This window comes from Carcharhinus amblyrhynchos, chromosome 9 (genome assembly GCF_965287045.1).
Source record: "Carcharhinus amblyrhynchos chromosome 9, sCarAmb.v2.hapA, whole genome shotgun sequence".
NCBI classification, from domain to species: Eukaryota; Metazoa; Chordata; class Chondrichthyes; order Carcharhiniformes; family Carcharhinidae; genus Carcharhinus; species Carcharhinus amblyrhynchos.
This window is the reverse complement of record NC_137332.1, coordinates 12,649,931-12,667,893: the sequence shown is the minus strand read 5'-3', so window position 1 is coordinate 12,667,893 and position 17,963 is coordinate 12,649,931. Positions and strand designations below refer to the sequence as shown.

General features: G+C 46.1%; 1 protein-coding gene across 1 annotated transcript in view; it reads left to right on the top strand.

The window, feature by feature from the left end:
- Positions 1–17,577, top strand: part of LOC145348300 (uncharacterized) — a 234,426-nt gene extending 216,849 nt beyond the window's left edge. The window contains exon 5 of the mRNA XM_080196501.1: positions 17,323–17,577. Coding sequence (XP_080052627.1) covers positions 17,323–17,536 — 214 coding nt within the window. The 3' untranslated portion in view covers positions 17,537–17,577. The remainder of the gene's footprint in view (positions 1–17,322) is intronic.
- Positions 17,578–17,963: the final 386 nt, after the last annotated feature.

Sequence of the window (17,963 nt, the reverse complement as noted above, 5' to 3'; positions counted from 1 at the left end):
TGAGAAAATTCCTCCCAATATCTCCTTATAAATAAACGACAATATATTTCTAAAAACCTTACATTTATGAGAGCTTCCTGACTACGAGAACTTGATTTCATTTTGTTATGTTTTGTCACACTTTTGTGCCATTTTAAATTACAATACATACCCTCAGGAGCGCTGATGGCACAGTGGGTACTGTCACTGCCTCTGGGCAAGAAGCCCTGGGTCCAACCAGAGCTGTAGCTACAACAGCAGGTCAGAGACTAGGAATCCTGCAGCGAGTAATTTGCCTCCTCACTCCCCAAAGCCAACCCACCATCCACAAGACACCGTGAGGAACGTGGTGGAATAGTCATCGGGAACTAAATGCATGATCTCCAGATTTGTAGATGATACAAAGTTGGGTGGGAGGCTGAGGAGGATGCAGAGACGCTCCAGCATGATTTGGACAGGCTGAGTGAGTGGGCACATGCATGGCAGATGCAATATAATGTGTAATTTCCATCGGGAAATCTGAGGTTAGACCACCAAGACCTTAGTAAAAGAGTTTTTATGGAGCGATAAAGGATAAAGTAAGGTAGCAATGGAAAAATGCAGATAAGAAATTCCAGAGCCTGAGGCCCAGAAAGCAGGGCCACCAATGATGGAGCAATTCTAATTGTGAATGCACAAGAGGTCATTATTAGTGCAATACAGATATCTTGGAAGGTTGTGGGGTTAGAGGAGATTACAGAGGGTTGCGGTCATGAAGGGATTTGAAAGCAAGTATTAAATTAGCGATAATAATAGAATGTAAAATATTATATAAAGGCGTTAAGTCTTCATAGGCAGAAGTCCTGTCACCAAAATCCCTTTATTTATAACTGTAACAGCAGTACACAGAGTGCTAGTAGTTAGCAGAGTACCCCCAGGGGTGTCAGAGGAACTGGCATTCCCAGTTACGTACAAGGCATAGACACCCTGATTGGCCCATCAATTGGATCCTTAATCAAGGAGCTCATACTCCAATAGGCCAACCTCAATGGCCTGATTGAAGTCATTACAAAATGTAACGAATAGTATGAATTTAAAATGAGGACTGAATTCCATTGACAAAGCCTGCTCCAAGAATGTTTTATATTACTGTGTCTAAGTTTACTTCACCAGAGGACTACATCTACTTAAGACTTGCTGTCTGCAATTCCTCAAGAGCATGGCTCATATTATCTAAGAAAAACTGTTTGAATTTTTTAGAGTCAAATTGGAATTGTTTGTAATTCTCTTCCTAAACCCTTCTGCCACATTGGCTCCATTTTATCCTTTCAGACACTTCTTAAACTGCCCGCCCCCCAACCTAGATTTAGAATAAAAAGAGATAGAGAAAAATGAGAAGGTTTTCATGCAGACTCATAGTGCAGAAAGAGGCCTTTTGGCCTCCTGACAATTAAACCCAACTATGCCTTATTCCTATAACCCTACATATTTGCCCCACTAATCCACGCATCCCGGGACACTAAGGGGCAATTTAGCATGGCCAAACAACCTAACCCACACATCTTTGCACTGTGGGAGGGAACCGGAGCACCCAGAGGAAATCCACACAGACACAGAGAGAATGTACACAGTCAGTGACCCAAACCAAGAATCGAACCCAGGTCCCTGGAGCTGTGAGGCAGTAGTGCTAACCACTGTGCTACCGTGCTGCCCAGGTTGTTGATGAAAGAGCAGTGGAAGCAAATTTCACAGGAAATTTGAAGAGGCAACTGAACCCAATAGAGGCTTACAAAATGATGAGAGACATAGACAGGGTGGATAGTCAGTGGCTTTTTCCCAAGGTGGAAGTGTCAACTACAAGAGGGCACCGATTTGAGGTGAGAGGGGGCAAAGTTTAAGGGAGATGTGTGGGGGAAGTTATTCTGGCAGAGAGTGGTGATTTGATTTAATTTGATTTGTTATGGTCACATGTGTTAGTACACAGTGAAAAGTATTGTCTCTTGCACGCTATACAGACAAAACATTCTGTACATCGGGAAGGAAAGGAGAGAGTGCAGAAAGTAGTGTTATAGTCATAGCTAGGGTGTAGCAAGAGACTGAATTAAAAATGTCAGAGAGTTTAGAAAAGTTAGAATTAAGTTTTAGAAACAGAATGAAAGTAAGCAATAGAATTAGAAGCAGTCGCCTCGCTCCGGTCGTGCCTGGAATGCCATGGTGGAAGCAGGCACATTAGTAACCTTCAAGAGGCTTCTGGATGGGGAGGGAATAGAGGGATATGGACTAAGGACAAAAGGACTTTTTTTGTTTAGTTAGGATATCATGGTCGACACGGGGTTGGAGGGGCAAACAGCTTTACTTTGTTCTTTGTACCTGAAGGAGAAATCATTTTCTGGATTAAGGGGAAAACACTGGGGTGTAGGGGAAAGCTCTTTCAAAGAGCCAATGTCTTACTGACTTACTTCCTTTTGCTCCCCAAGATTCCATGTGAGCCCTGCGATTATAAGACATAGGAGCAGGATTAGGCCACTCAGCCCATTGAGTCTGCTCCGCTATTCAATCATCGCTGATATTTTTCTCATCCCCGTTCTTGTGTCTTTTCCCCATAATCCCTGGTCCCCTTATTAATCAAGAACCTATCTATCTCTGTCTTAAAAACACTCAATGACCTGGCCTCCACAACCTTCTGCGGCAAAGAGTTCCACAGATTCACCACTCTCTGGCTGAAGAAATTCCTCCTCATCTCTGTTTTAAAGGATCGTCCCTTTAGCCTGAGGTTGTGCCCTCTGGTTCTAATTTTTCCTACTAGTGGAAACATCCTCTCCACATCTGCTCTATCCAGGCCTCGCAGTATCCTGTAAGTTTCAATCAGATCCCGCCCCCCCATCCTTCTAAACTCCAATGAGTACAGACACAGACTCCTCAACCAAATAGTGGTGCACTTCCAGAGAACCCCTTGCCTTAAACTTGTTGGGAGGTCAGTTTCGCTTCTTGAGTTTTCTGCCTGAAGATAGGTCCAAATCACAGTGCCACAACCTCCACAATGGGTAAGACAGGAGATGGGTTACTGAATCCAGAAGAGAGATCAAACCCCATGCTGTTGACATCACACTGGTGCCACCAACCACACACCATACCCATCCCATCCCCAAGATGCTATGGCAACAGATGCTTTTACATGCATGTTGTAGCCTGGAACAATGGATAAGTGATAGCAGAGCCTTTCATAGAATCATAGAATCCCTACAGTGCAGAAGGAGGCCATTCAGCCCATCAAGCACAATCCCACCCAGGCCCTTTCCCCGTAACCCCGAATATTTACCCTGCTAATCCCCCTGTCACTAGGGTCAATTTAGCCTGGCCAATCAACCTAACCCACACATCTTTCATTTCTCTCCATCACATAGCTGACCAGGAGTCTCCCCCACTGTGACTGCCTGTCATGGGTGGATGCTAAAAGGATCTACAAGTTAATGTTCAAAGTGTTTTGGCCACTTATAAATGCACCTTCCTTGGACATCAAATCCTGGAGTGCGACTTGAACCCAGCTCAAGGGAGGGATGCCACCCACTGTGCCACAAGAGCTTCTTGAAGGGTTAGTTAGCCAAGGGAAAACAATACTTACACTGTAGAAAATGCTTGCAGTATTTTTGATAGTGAAATGTTATGCTGATGAGTTAAGAAATGTGAAGGGCATTCTTGTGCCACATGGACCCTAGATTGAAAATCGAATGCTTCCTTCAAGGGAAATTCTAACCAAAGCATAAATCATAGTTATAGTATCCAAAAGGCCGGAATTTTACTGCCCCGCCCACCTCAGGAATTGGAGCAGGTGAGGGGCGGAACACCGAAAGTTCCATTGACCTCGGATGGGATTTTACGGTTTCGGGGTGAGCAAGGCTGTAAAACCCCACAGCGTGAGTGTCTTGTGAATTTAGTGTTGGTCATGTATTAATGCAGTGTGTGGAAAAGCCTGCACATTAAACCACCTTTTATTAAATGAATGTGAGGGACTTCATAACTCATCAGTGTCAAGTGCTCTCTTGTGGTTTAGCACATCGAGTTTGCATTGTACAAGTTAATGTGTTGAAGTCAGCACCTCCATTTTACTCTGCAAAATGTTCCATGGTGTGTAAGCTTTACTTTTAAAAACGAACATCAAAGAACAGCACCATTTGAGGGCCAAGCATCTCATAAGGCCTTGGGGAGAGTTATTGACTTCAGGAAGCATAAAGAACAACATGCCCCTGTCTACATCAATGGGGATGAAGTAGAAATGGTCAAGAGTTTCAAGTTTTTAGGTGTCCAGACCACCAACAACCTGCCCTGGTTCCTCCAATGCCAACACTATAGTTAAGGAAGTCCACTTACTCAGAAAACTAAGGAAATTTGACATGTCAGCTACAACTTTCAGCAATTTTACAGGTACACCAAAGAAAGCATTCTTTCTGGTTGTATCACAGCTTGGTATGGCTCCTGCTTTGCCCATGACCGCAAGAAACTACAAAAGGTCATGAATGTAGCCCATTTCATCACACAAACCAGTCTCCCATCCATTGCCACTGTCTACACTTCCCGCTGCCTTGGAAAAGCAACCAGCATAATCAAGAACCCCACACACCCCGGACACAATCCCTTCCACCTTCTTCTGTTGGGAAAAAAAGTACAAAAGTCACGTACCAACTGACTCAAGAACAGCTTTTTCCCTGCTGCCATCAGACTTTTCAATGGACCTATCTCACACTAAGTTGATCTTTCTCTACATCCTACCTTTGACTGTAACTCTACATTTTGCACTCTCTCTTTTCCTTCTCTATGTACAGCATGCTTTGTATAGCGTGCAAGAAATAATACTTTTCACTGTATCCCAACACATGTGACAATAGTAAATCAAATCAAATCAAATCAAATAATTCTGCTGTTGGTCAGGCCTACGCAGCCTGCAAGCAACTGGGGTTGACTTGCATTCAGTGACCATCTTCCACTGACTGCATTTTGCTGAAGGAATAATCCTGCAGTACTCGGGAGACTCACTTGGCTTTAGTTCCAGTCAGGATATCTGTAAATTAAAACAGCAAGGCCTGCTTCACCTCCAACTCACTCGCTAACACAGTGGTGCCAAGTTTTTAAAGAGAAAAAGTGTTTTAACCCCTTGATTGTTGTAACTCTCAAGAACAACGTGCAGGTTTTCTCATCGGTTTTTAAAAAAAGAGATAAAGTGTTCAATACTGAAGACCTGAATATACTCGCAACGATACATAAGAACATAAGAAATAGGAGCAGGAGTAGGCCATCTAGCCCTTCGAGCCTGCCCCGCCATTCAATAAGATCATGGCTGATCTGAAGTGGCTCAGTTCCACTTTCCCGCTTTCTCCCCATAACCCTTAATTCCCTTGTCTGTCAAAAACCCTATCTACCTATGACTTAAATATATTTAGCGAGGTAGCCTCCACCACTTTAATGGGCAGAGAATTCGAGAGAGTCACCACCCTTTGAGTGAAGAAGTTCCTCCTCAACTCCGATCTAAACTGCGCCCCTCCCCCCTTATCTTGAGGCTGTGCCCTCTAGTCCTGCCCATTCACACACATAGAAATACACAGGCATAAGAAAAGATGGTTACGAAAGAGGCAGCATGTACTTGGATCTTAAGAGTCCAAGATTTCATGGTCACCCTTAACTCCTTCAAGATACAGGGCAGGATTTTCCAAACGCGTTCACCCCCACGACTGGAAAATCCCACTTGAGGTCAACAGGCCTTTGCCTGGTGTGTCTCCACCCGCTACGATCCCCATGGCAGGTGGGACAGGAAAATTTCATCCACAGTCTTGAAATGCTGCAGCCTTGTGGTTCACTGAAGAAAAGGATGTTGAACATTCCTGATAACAGATATAGAGTTGCTTATTCCTGGCAGTTTCTGGCTTCACTCCAGTCAAGGCGCAGTCACACCCCTGAAGTGGAAACTGGACTTTGTTCTTCAAGTCAGTAAATAAAGGTTAGCCCCAGTTCTCTGCTTGATGGTGGGTCTTAGCCAAAGTCCTTCCTTTGTGCGCCTGGATCTGCCCCTCTTTCATTCTCAAAATGTGTCTGAATAAATGTTCCTTATCAAAACTTGCCTTGTCACCATGGTACTTAGTTCCATTGTCCTCACAGTTTGGGCATTCTCACACAGCTTTGTTTAGAACATAAGAACAAGGAATAGGAGTAGACCATCTGGCCCCTTGAGACTGCTCTGCCATTCAATAAGATCATAGCTGATCTTCTCATGGACTCAGCTCACTTACCCACCCACTCACCATGCCTCTTAATTCCTTTGCTATTCAAAAATTAATCTATTTTTGCCTCAAACACATTCAATGAGGTAGCCTCAACTGCACTTGCCAACTCTTGCAGCCTCTGTGTTTATTTGGTTGGTCCTGTTTGGGGTCAACGAAAATCCCCAGGATGTTGATAGTGCGAAATTTAGTGATGTTGATACCACTGAATATCTGGAGCAGATGGTTAGATTCCCTTGTGTTAGACATGGTCATTGCTTAGCACTTTGAGAATCATTGAATCCATAGAATCCCTACAGTACAGAAAGAGGCCATTCGGCCCATCGAGTCTGGACTGACCATAATCCCACCCTGGTCCTATTCCCGTAACCCTCACTTACCCCCTGACACTAGGGTCAATTCAGCATGGTCAATCAATCTAACCCACACATCTTTGAACTGTGGGAGGAAACCGGAGCACCCAGAGGTAAACAGGGTACTATTCGCCAATTATCAGCCCAAGACTAACTTGATGTCCAGGTTTTGCTGCCGTTGCATTCATTCAATTGTATTCATTCAGTTATCGAAAAGATACACTTTCCTTTCATGAAGAATGGATGTTCTGGTTTGATCCTAAATGGAGTTGAGAGGTCAGGTGACCATTTTCTTTTGACAATGTACATGGAACTATATGTAGATGGAAGTTGCCTGCTTGGACAGAGCACCACAATAGCACAGTGGTTAGCACTGCTGCTTCACAGCTCCAGGGACCTGGGTTCGATTCCCAGCTTGGGTCACTGTCTGTGTGGAGTTTGCACATTCTCCTCGTGTGCGCATGGGTTTCCTCCGGGTGCTCCGGTTTCCTCCCACAGTCCAAAGATGTGCGGGTTAGGCTGATTGGCCATGCTAAAAATTGCCCCTTAGTATCCTGAGATGTGTAGGTTAGAGGATTAGTGGGTGTAATATGTAGGGATATGGGGTTAAGGCCTGGGTGGGATTGTGGTTGGTGCAGACTTGATGGACCAAATGGCTTCTTTCTGCACTGTAGGGTTTCTATGAAACTAGGACATTAATGCAAATGATGTTTCATTGCGAATATATTAAAATGCAACAAACATTTACTCTGGATTAATGAGTGTTTCTGTCCAAATAAACACAGAACCTAGGTCACAATGGACCTGGAGACTTCTTGGCTTCAGAGTGGAATTCCATAGAATGGGTGTGGAGGAAAAAAAATATTATATTGCAACAAGATGTAAATGGGTGAAACAAACTCAAACAGTTTGTATAGATTTGGTCTCCTCACTTGAGAAAGGATATACTGGCATTGGAGGTGGTGCAGAGGAGATTCACTAGGTTGATTCCGGAGTTGAGAGGATTGGTTTATGAGGAGACACTGATTTGACTGTTTTGATTGGAACACATTAGATATACTTGATAAGGGTTATACATTATAGTGGTCATTTTGGTTTCTTGTTTGCAATTGATAAAAATTCTTGCTAATTTTCTTACTATACATGTTCTTTAGTAAACTTTGTTTGACAAAAGCTCCCAAGCAGGTCATGTGAATCACACCTGAAGTGGAACCTATCATGCTTATCCTAGCCAAATTCAAGATGCAAAATTTATGATTCAGGTGGACTCCATACAACACTTTGGAATTTCTGACCTGAACCATATAAATCTACAGTGATTACAAGTGTAGGTCAGAGGCTGGGGATACAGCGGCAGGCATCTCACCTCCTAATTCCCCAAAGATTTTCTGCCACCTACAAGACACAAGTGAGATGGAATACCATCCACTGGCCAAGTGCAACTCCAACATTCTCAAGGAACTCAACACCATCCAATTCAAAGGAGCCCATTTGATTGTCACCCCATCCTTCAGCTTAAACATTCGCTTCCTCCGTGACTGGCAGCAGTGCCATCTCAGACTCATCTTTTTCCGAGATTGATGAGCTGACGGCGACTGATTCAATTGAGCGGAGACACCAAAGCTAAGCTCAACCTTGTCTTCATCTGCCACCATTATGTGAACGCTTCTCGCCATGGGTCAAAGACTCAGGTTCACGCCGCAGCTCAGAGGTGCTGAACCCAATTTTGTCTCTTCTGCTCCCAGACTGACTGAGCTCAGTTAACTCAGAACATAGAAGCATCGAGGATAGGAGCAGAAGGAGGCCATTTGGCCCTTCGAGCCTGCTCCGCCATTCATCACGATCATGGCTGATCATCCAACTCAATAGCTTAATCCTGCTTTCTCCCCATAACCTTTAATCCCATTCACCCCAAGTGCTATACTCAGCTGCCTTTTGAATGCATTCAATGTTTTGCCATCAACTACTTTCTATGGTAATGAATTCCATAGGCTCACCACTCCTTGGGTGGAAAAATGTCTCCTCACCTCCGTCCTAAATGGTCTACCCTGAATCCTCAGACTGTGACCCCTGGATCTGGACTCCCCCACCCCATTGGGAATATCCCCCCTACATCTATCCTATCTAGTCCTGTTAGAATTTTATAAGTCTCTGTGAGATTCCCTCTTCATTCGTCTGAACGCCAGCGAAAACTATCCTAACCTAGTCAATCTCTCCTCATACATCTGTCCCGCCATCCCTGGAATCAGCCTGGTAAACCTTGGCTGTACTCCCTCGGAAAAGGTTACCAAAACTGTACACAATACTCTAGGTGTGGCCTCACCAAGGCCCTGTATAACCTCCCTGCTCCTGTACTCGATCCCTCTCACAATGAAGGCCAACATGCCATGTGCCTTCTTTACCGCCTGCTGTGCCTGCATGCTTACCATCAGCGACTGGTCCCGCTGCCTACTCCCCTCTCCCCATTTACAGCCACTCAGGCAGTAATCTGCCTTCTTGTTTCTGCTTCCAAAGTGTTTGCATCGGGTTCGTACAGTTCAGGAGCCAGGATTTTGCAAAGTGCTTTGAACATTTGGGAGATCGATCCTTCATTCAGTTCAAGGTCATTTGAGTGCGTGCCAATTGCGCTCACGGGCAACGCAGCAACGACTTAGTTTAAGAGCTGAACATCCAATTATTGTTAAAAAAATAAATTCCACAATCATATTCAATAAACGCAGTATATTCAACTAGTGGTTAACAAACAGCCGCACTCATTCCCTGCTCATTTTCTTAATGTTATTTGCATGGACTCGTTTAATTTAGATTGAATTTGATTTAAATAACACCACGTGAATTATGCAGATGGATTTTATTCAAATTCAAGCCAAATTTAGAAAGTCATTTCTGTGCCAAGATGTCATATTCCAGAATGAATCCTATTTTATTCCAGTTACCCTGGTGGAAGGTGAATTTGCAATCCTCCCCCACAATGTACATTGCTGGCAGTCTGGATGAGTGAAGCTGATGACCCATCGCCCTCTGAATACTGCATTCCCCCTTTCCATACTTTTAACTGGCTGGGTGCCGGAATGAGCCACGTGACTTTCTCTAATCAGGCCGGATTTTCCAGCCGCACTCACCCCAAGCCAGAAAATCCCGCCCGAGGTCAACGCACCTTGGCACACTCGCCTGCTCCGATGGTGGGCAGGGATGGGAAAATTCACCTCATACAGTCATATAGTGCAGAAAAGGCCCTTCAGCCCATTGAGTCTGCACTAACAGTAACTACCACTAAAGTCACGCTAACCCCTGCACTTGTCCCATATTCTTGAATGTTATGATATTTCAAGTGCTCATCCAAATATTTTTTAAGATCGTCAGGTTTCCGGTCTCCACTAGCTTCCCAGCCAATACATTCCCACCACCCTCTGAGTGAATATTTTCTTCTCAAATCCCCTCTGAATCTCCTGCCCCTTCCCCTAAAGCTGTGCCCCCTCGTGATTGACCCCTCAACCAAGGGGAACAGCTGCCCACTATTCACCCTCTCCATACCCCTCATAATCTTATACATCCCAACCATTTCCTCCCTCAGCCTTCTCTTCTCTAGAGAAAACAGTCCAAGCCTAGCCAGTCTCTTCTTAAACCTCAAATGCTCCATGCCAGGCAACATCCTGGTGAAACTCCACCGTACCCCTTCTACTCAGTGGCAGGAGCGAGGGGGCTGGGGAGCAGAATGAGGGAAGCTATATCCCAAGCACTGTTGATTGGTGTCTATTTTGTTTTTAGATAACAATCACACAATCAAGAGTATCAAGCCCCTAGCATCAGTAACACACAGACAATGTAAAAGTGTGTCCACACCCTTACCTGCAAATCCAGCACTACAGCAAGCCAGGCAAGGTGAAGCCTTAGGCTGGGGTTGGCAGAAAAGCTGAGGCCTAGGAGCAAAGTGGTCTATCAGAGCGAGGGCTGGGAGGACAGTGGGCAGGGAGGGGAGTGGGCAGGGAGGGGAGTGGTCAGGGAGGGGTGTGGTGTGGGAGCGCAGAGGACAGTGGTCAGTGAGGGCTGTGGTCAGAGAGGGCAATGGGCAGAGAGGGGAGTGGGCAGAGAGAGCAGTGGCCACAGAGAGCAGTGGTCGGAGAGCAGAATAGTCAGAGAGGGAAGTGGTCAGGGAGGGGTGGGGTCAGGGAGGGAATGGGCAGAGAGGGGAGTGGGCAAAGAGGGCAATGGTCAGAGAGGGCAGTGATCAGTGAGGGGAGTGGGCAAAGAGGGGAGTGGGCAAAGAGGGCAATGGTCAGAGAGGGCAGTGATCAGTGAGGGGAGTGGGCAAAGAGGGCAATGGTCAGAGAGGGCAGTGGTTAGAAAGGACAGTGGGCAGTAGTGAGTGGGGTCGAATCTAACTGTGAGTCAGTAAATCGAATGGGAGGAAAAATCATGGCAGAATGATGTCGCTACATGTGAGTCTACAGGTAAATTTTAAATTTAATTTAACCAGCATATAACCTAAATTAGATCAATTAATTAATCTGAAAGCACAAGGTAGTCCACTTGATAAAATAAATTAACTCTGTATATTGTATAATGTATTACCAATGACACAGGTTAAAGAAGGTGAGATACTACTGCATGCTGCAAACTAGGAAACAGTCCAGCCAGCAACCTCCAGATCATTCCTACTACCAGGTGCTAGTGAGCTTGGGAAGGCAGGATAGAACAGATGGATACTTGGCTGGAGAGATGGTATAGGAGGGAGGGTCTTAGATTCCCGGGAGATTGGTACCTTTCTGAGGATGATGGGACCTGTACAGGCCGGACACATTGTATCCAACCAGAATGTTCTCCAGAGATGGTTTGCTAGTGCTATTGGGGAGAGTTAACTTGCCCAGGGAATGAGAGCCAAAATGTAACATGAGAAAAGTAGAACAATGGGCGGGATGTTTCTCCCTTTCTACGGCGAGTTTGGTGACAGCGGGAGGTAGTAACCACTCGCTGGCGGTGGGAACCTATGATCCTCCTGTTGTCAACGGGGGTTTCCATTAAACGCACCCCTTGTCTCTGGGTAACTCACCGTGGGTGTACACTGACAGCTGGACCATAAGATCCAGCCGGTGTAAACAGGAGCAAGATTTCAGTGAACATGTTTGGAGGATTGAGGAGCGAAATATTGAATTCTCCCTGACTATCACTCCATATAACATAAGGTCTAAATTAGGATTATAGTGCATGTAAACAAGCAAAGCATAGCATTGGTAAGCTGCAAGTGAAAATAGGGTGGCACGGCGGCGCAGCGGTTAGCACTGCTGCCTCATAGACCAGGGACCCAGGTTCGATTCCCAGTTTGGGTCACTGCCTGTGCAGAGCGTGCACGTTCTCCCAGTGTCTGCGTGGGTTTCCTCCAGCTGCTCCCATTTCCTCCCACAGTCTGAAAGACGTGCTGGTTAGGTTCATTGGCCAGGCTAAATTTTCCCCCTGTGTACCCGAACTGAAGTATGGCAACTGGAGGATTCTCACAGTAGCTTCATTGCAGTGTTAATAAAAGCCTATTTGTGACACTAATAAATAGAAAAAAGGAAGCTGGGGATTTTGAGTTCGTGAATGGGCTAGAATACAGGAGCAGGTTTGGGGAAGGCTGCGCTTCTGATCTGTATCAGTGATTAACCTCCAAAACAGCAGATGCTCTTTACAAATGTAACCTCCCACCATGCTTTGCTGAGTGACATTTGGGTAGAATATTTGGAGAAGCATTTGGAAAGAATCCCCAAAAGCCAGCACCTGAGCTGTTTATAATGGATTGCAGGAAGCAGAAGCAGACAGAATTAAGGAGAGCCTTATTCCAGAAAGGACAAGCACTGATTGAAATATTGCAACTAGTGTGAGTGAGGGTCTGATTCTTACATCGCCGGTAAAGGAGTGAGGCCGAGTTCCAGCATCCGGGGCCTCTGATAAACTCAGTATAGACTCATCAGCCCAGGAATACTCCTCTGGTCCATAGTGAATGGGCTGGAGTGGGATGTGGGATAGCTCTGAGAACACGTGATGGAATCAAAGTCATTTCAAAAGTCCAAAAATGTGCAGGTTAGGTGGATCGGCCATGCTAAGTTGCCCTTAGTGTCAGGGGAATTAGCAGGATAAATACAAAGCATGATGGGGATAGTTTATTTTTATTTATTGGGCTTACATTAACACTGCAATGAAGTTACTGCAAAAATTCCTGAGTTGCCACACTCCGGTCGGGGCAGGCTCGAACGGCTAGATGGCCTACTTCTGCTCCTATTTCTTATGTTCTTATGACACCTGTTCAGGTACACTGAGGGAGAATTTAGCATGGCCAATGCACATAACCAGCATGTCTTTCAGATTATGGGAGGAAACTGGAGCACCCAGAGGAAACCCAAGCAGACATGGGGAGAACATGCTGATGTCACACAGTCACCCAAGCCAGGAATTGAACCCGGGTCCCTGGCGCTGTGAGGTGGCAGTGCGAACCACTGTGCCACTGTCATGAACACCTGTAAACCACTTTCTTTCCCAAGGTGGATGGGAGCCACATCGTGCAGCCACCAGCCTTTTGGATGCAAATTAGGGAATCTCACTCTGATCCCAGATAGTTTGCTGGGGCCACCTCTGGAGGCTCCCGGAAAAGCGCAACCCCAGTATCAAGGCCAGGATCTCTGATCCGCAGATTATCCAGGTGAATATTTGAGACAGAGGTAGATAGGTTCTTAATTGGTAAGGGGATCGAAGCGTACAGGGAAAAGGTGGGAGAATGGGGTTGAGAAACTTATCAGCAATGGTTGAATGGCAGAGCAGACAGACTCGATGGGCTGAATTCTGCTCCTATACCTTAGGATCTTGTGTCTTATTAATCTTAGAACCCACCACGTTGAAAAACATATGGATAGCCTCTTTTAGAATTGAGACAGTGCACAATAATGTCAGAACACAGAATTTCATTGTATAGTTATAATATTGCTACTTTATTATGTCACTGTCTGAAGTTAATTGCTTTTTATGGATAGTAGGAAAGATCAGAGGGAGAGTGACTTTCCTGCCATTTTACATATTTTCCGGTTTCCAATCGCACAATGAAAGTCCGAGCGGACAGGGATCAGGGTTTGAGTCCATCTTGCTAACCAGCCGTGATACAGAGCTTGGCAAGATAGAATAGAAAAATAATCTGTGATGATACTTTGAAAAGGGCGGCCTTTTCAGGCAGAGCAGCAGTGCACTAATGGGGTAGCACAAAGTCTCTTCTGTCCATACCAAGAATTTCCAAACCCGGATTCCCCGAATGCAGCCACCACAAGCTCAGAAGATGCCAATCCCTGTACAAGCCTCTCCTCTTCTGAGGGACAGAGAGCAGGGCTGAATGATAACGTTAAGACAGGCTACAGATGGTAACACCCCTGCTACCCAGATGAGTAATGTATTTTCTTTAATTAGCCTATTTGGAGACAGTTAGTCTCTGAGAAGGGGGAACTGGTTCCAAGACCATTTCTCTCGTGGACATAGAGGAACTGAGCAGTAAGTGTGGAATGGCTTCACTTCAATGGAAAATAGCTAGTCATAGAGTCACAGAGGTTTACAGCATGGAAACAGGCCCTTCGGCCCAACTTGTCCATGCTGCCCTTTGTTTTAACCACTAAGCTGGTCCCAAATGCCTGCATTTGGCCCATATCCCTCTATACCCATCTTATCCATGTACCTGTCCAAATGCTTTTTAAAACACAAAATTGTACCCACCTCTGCTACTATCTCTAGCAGCAATACTGAGGGAATGCTACAGTGTTGTAGGTGCCATCTTCCTGATATGGTTAAGCTAAGGACATTCTCTCTCAGAATCACTGGGCTCCTGCAGCGCAGGAATTCTTTCAGCCCATCAAGTCTAAACCAACCCTCCGACAGAGCACCTTACCCAAGAGCCCACCTCCCTGTCCTATCCCCACAAGCCCACAAATTTACCATGGCTAATCCCTCTGACATACACATCTTGGGACAATTTAACATGGCCAATCCTCCCAATCTGCACACCTTTGGACAGGGAGAGGAAACCAGAGCACCCAGAGGAAACCCACTCAGACACAGGGAGAATGTGCAAACGCCACACAGATGGTGACCAAAGGCCAGAATTGAACCTGAGTCTTTGGCGCTAGAAAACAGAAATGCTAACCAGCGTCAGATCATCCAAAAGCTCTGGCCCCCATGCCTTCATTCATGTCAAATCCCCGTGTTCGCTGGCCTACATTGGCTCCTGGTTAAGGAAAGTTTTGAATTTTAAAAATTCTCATCCTTGCACCCATGACTTTGTCCCAACTCATCTGTGTTTCCCCCTCCACCCTACAATATCTATAAGGTATCTGTGTTCCTTCAACTCCGCTCCCTTGCTCAGCCCCCATTTCCATCGCTCCCATCGTTGGAGGTCGAAGTCCGACACTCTGGAACTCCATCCCACACCTGCCTCTTCCTCCTCCTTTAGCAATATTTACACCACGGGAACAGGCCATTCAGTCCATCAGGCCTATTCATCTGATTATGCTCCATTTCAGTCTCCACCCACCCTTCTGTACTGAACACTGTTAACCTCCAAAGATGTGAGGGTTAGGTGGATTGGCTGTGCTAAATTGCCCCTTAGTGTCAGGAGGATGAGCAAAGTAAATACGTGGGGTTACGGGGATAGGTCCTGGGTGTGACTGTTGTTAGTGCAAGCTTGATGGGCTGAATGACCTTCTTCTGCACTGTCGGGATTCTATGATTCTATGAACATATCCGTCAATTTCTTTTATCGGGCTTGCCTTTAAGTGCATTTTTTGATTTGATTTGATTGATTATTATCACATGTATTAGTTTACAGTGAAAAGTATTGTTACACAATTATACAATTTGCTTCAGTTGCTTCCCCGTAGTTGAGAGTTCCTCTTCCAAACCATTCTCCTGGTGACGATGTTTTTTGCTAAATTCCCACACTGGATTTTGTTACTAATGGCGACGAACGCACAAGACTGACGTATTCGGTTTGTGTAACGGGTTGTAACTGGAAGCCAGTGTAGGTCAGCGAATTCGGTGAATGAAGGCATGGGGAGCAGAGCTTTTGGATGATCTAACAGGTGGCATGTTGGCACGGTGGTTAGCACTTCTGCCCCACAACGCCAGGGACTTGAGTTCAATTCCGGCCTTTGGTGACTGTGTGGAGTTTGCACGTTCTCCCTGTGTCTTGTAATCTGGTTGTATTTTGATACTGACGCAGGCCATTCCTACGGCGAAACAGCAATGCTAATTCCAATTCCAAATCTAGGCTTGTGAGCTTCCTTGATTTCCTTTGCAATACCAGTTGGCAGCTGTGCCGTTAGCTGCCTAGCTTCCACGATCTGGGATTTTCTTCCGAACTCTCTCTGCTTCTTCATCTCATCTTCCGCCTTTAAGGTGCACCTTAGATCCTAAATCCTGGATCATGAAAGCTTGACACCATTCAGGACAAAGCAGCCTCTTTGATTGGCACCACAATCCACAAACATCCATTCCCTCCACCACCGACTGCAGTGTGTGCTATCTACAAGGCGCGCTGCATAAATTCACTAAATTAGACAGCGCCTTCCAAACCCACGACCACTTCCATCTAGAAGGACAAGGGCAGCAGATCCGCCACCTGCAAGTTCCCCTCCAAGCCAGTCACCATCCTCACTTGGAAATATGTCGCCGTTCCTTTGCTGTTGCTGGGTCAAAATCCTGAAATCCAGGATCTCCCCAGGATCAACCCACAGCACGTGGACTGCAGTGATTCAAGAAGGCAGCTCGTCATCACCTTTTCAAGGGCAACTAGGAATGGCCAGTCACCACTGGCCTACCAGAGATGCCCATATCCCACGATTGTGATTATCTATCTTAATGTCTTCTTATGTGGCCAAGTATATAATGTCTTGTCCGATAACACATCTGTGAGGGTCCTGGGGATGTTTAACTATGATGTGGAGATGCCGGGGTTGGACAGGGGTAAACACAGTAAGAAGTCTCATAACACCAGGTAAAAATAAACCTGTTAGACCTTAACCTGGTGTTGTGAGACTTCTTACGATGTTTAACTATGTCAAAGATGCTATTTAAATACAAGGTATTATTGTTGTTCTTGTTGTTGTGAGCCGTAAGCAATGCAAAGAGTCGGTGCACAATGCAGTGACACAACAGAACAAAGAAGTGCTATCACAAAGCTTGTTGTCATGAGCAATCTACAAGTAGTTAACATCCGCCTGTCTGCATGTACCTCCCCGCAGCATGCAGCAACCAACGTTACAGCAGATTTCTCTCAACCGTCCAACACTTACTAAAATACGATAAATTAACATTCGCTAGTTCTTACGGTGGGACTTAATTTTGCAGAATACATCTTTTCTTATCATTGGGCAACACGTCACAATCTGTGGCACGATGGCACAGTAGTTAGCACTGCTGCTTCATAGCGCTAGGGACCCGAGTTCGATTCCCGGCCTTGGGTCACTGTCTGCGTGGAGTCTGCACGTTCTCCCCATGTTTCTTCCGGGTGCTCCAGTTTCCTCCCACAGTCTGAAGGATGTGCTAACTTGGCCATGTTAAATTCTCCCCTCTGTGTGCCCGAACTAGGGGATTCTCACAGTGATTTCATTGCAGTGTTAATGTAAGCCTACTTGTGACACTAGTAAATTAACACTGTCACCTGCAGCACGCTCGCTGTTGTTTGATTTGAGTTGCCCGATTATATTAAATGAAGGCGTGTGTGTGTTTTGTTCCAGGACTCTCATCTACTGCTGCACCAGCAGGTACCAAAAAGCCAAAATGTCCTCGTTCTCCATCAGGGGGAGAAGCTTGGAGAGACGTGACAGAGGCAGAAACCTCCTGTGGCTACCTGGTCAGAACCCAACAGCAACTGCGGCGAGCAGGACGGAGGCAGGCAAGCAGGAGGCAACCCGGCTCAGCAAGGGTCTGGGCCTGGAGCTGTGCGTGTGAGCAGAATGGCACGGGCCAGGCCAAGACTCAAGGATAAACCACCACCCTGGCTCCCCCCACCCCCCCCCCCCCCCCGCCCCCCCCCCCCCCCCCCCCCCCCCCCCCCCCCCTCCACACCCCTCTCACCCCTGGTGGCAAAGCAAAACAGACTGACTCTGGGTGACTCATTTAGCTTCTGGAAGCCTGCTGGCACTCTGGCTGCATGGCGGGGGTGGGCACTGTCGGGGCGGGGGGGGTGTGTGGGTGGTGGTGGGGGGGATTTGTGGGAAGGGAAGGGTCTGATTTGGCAAAAGCTCAACTGCAACCGTATCGGATATCCACCAAGTAATTGCGCACAAACTGACGGCCGTCCATTCCGAGGGGAGACACGTTTTAAAATTCTTTTAAAAAATCACTGGGGGTTAAAATAAAACGAGCTATTATTGTG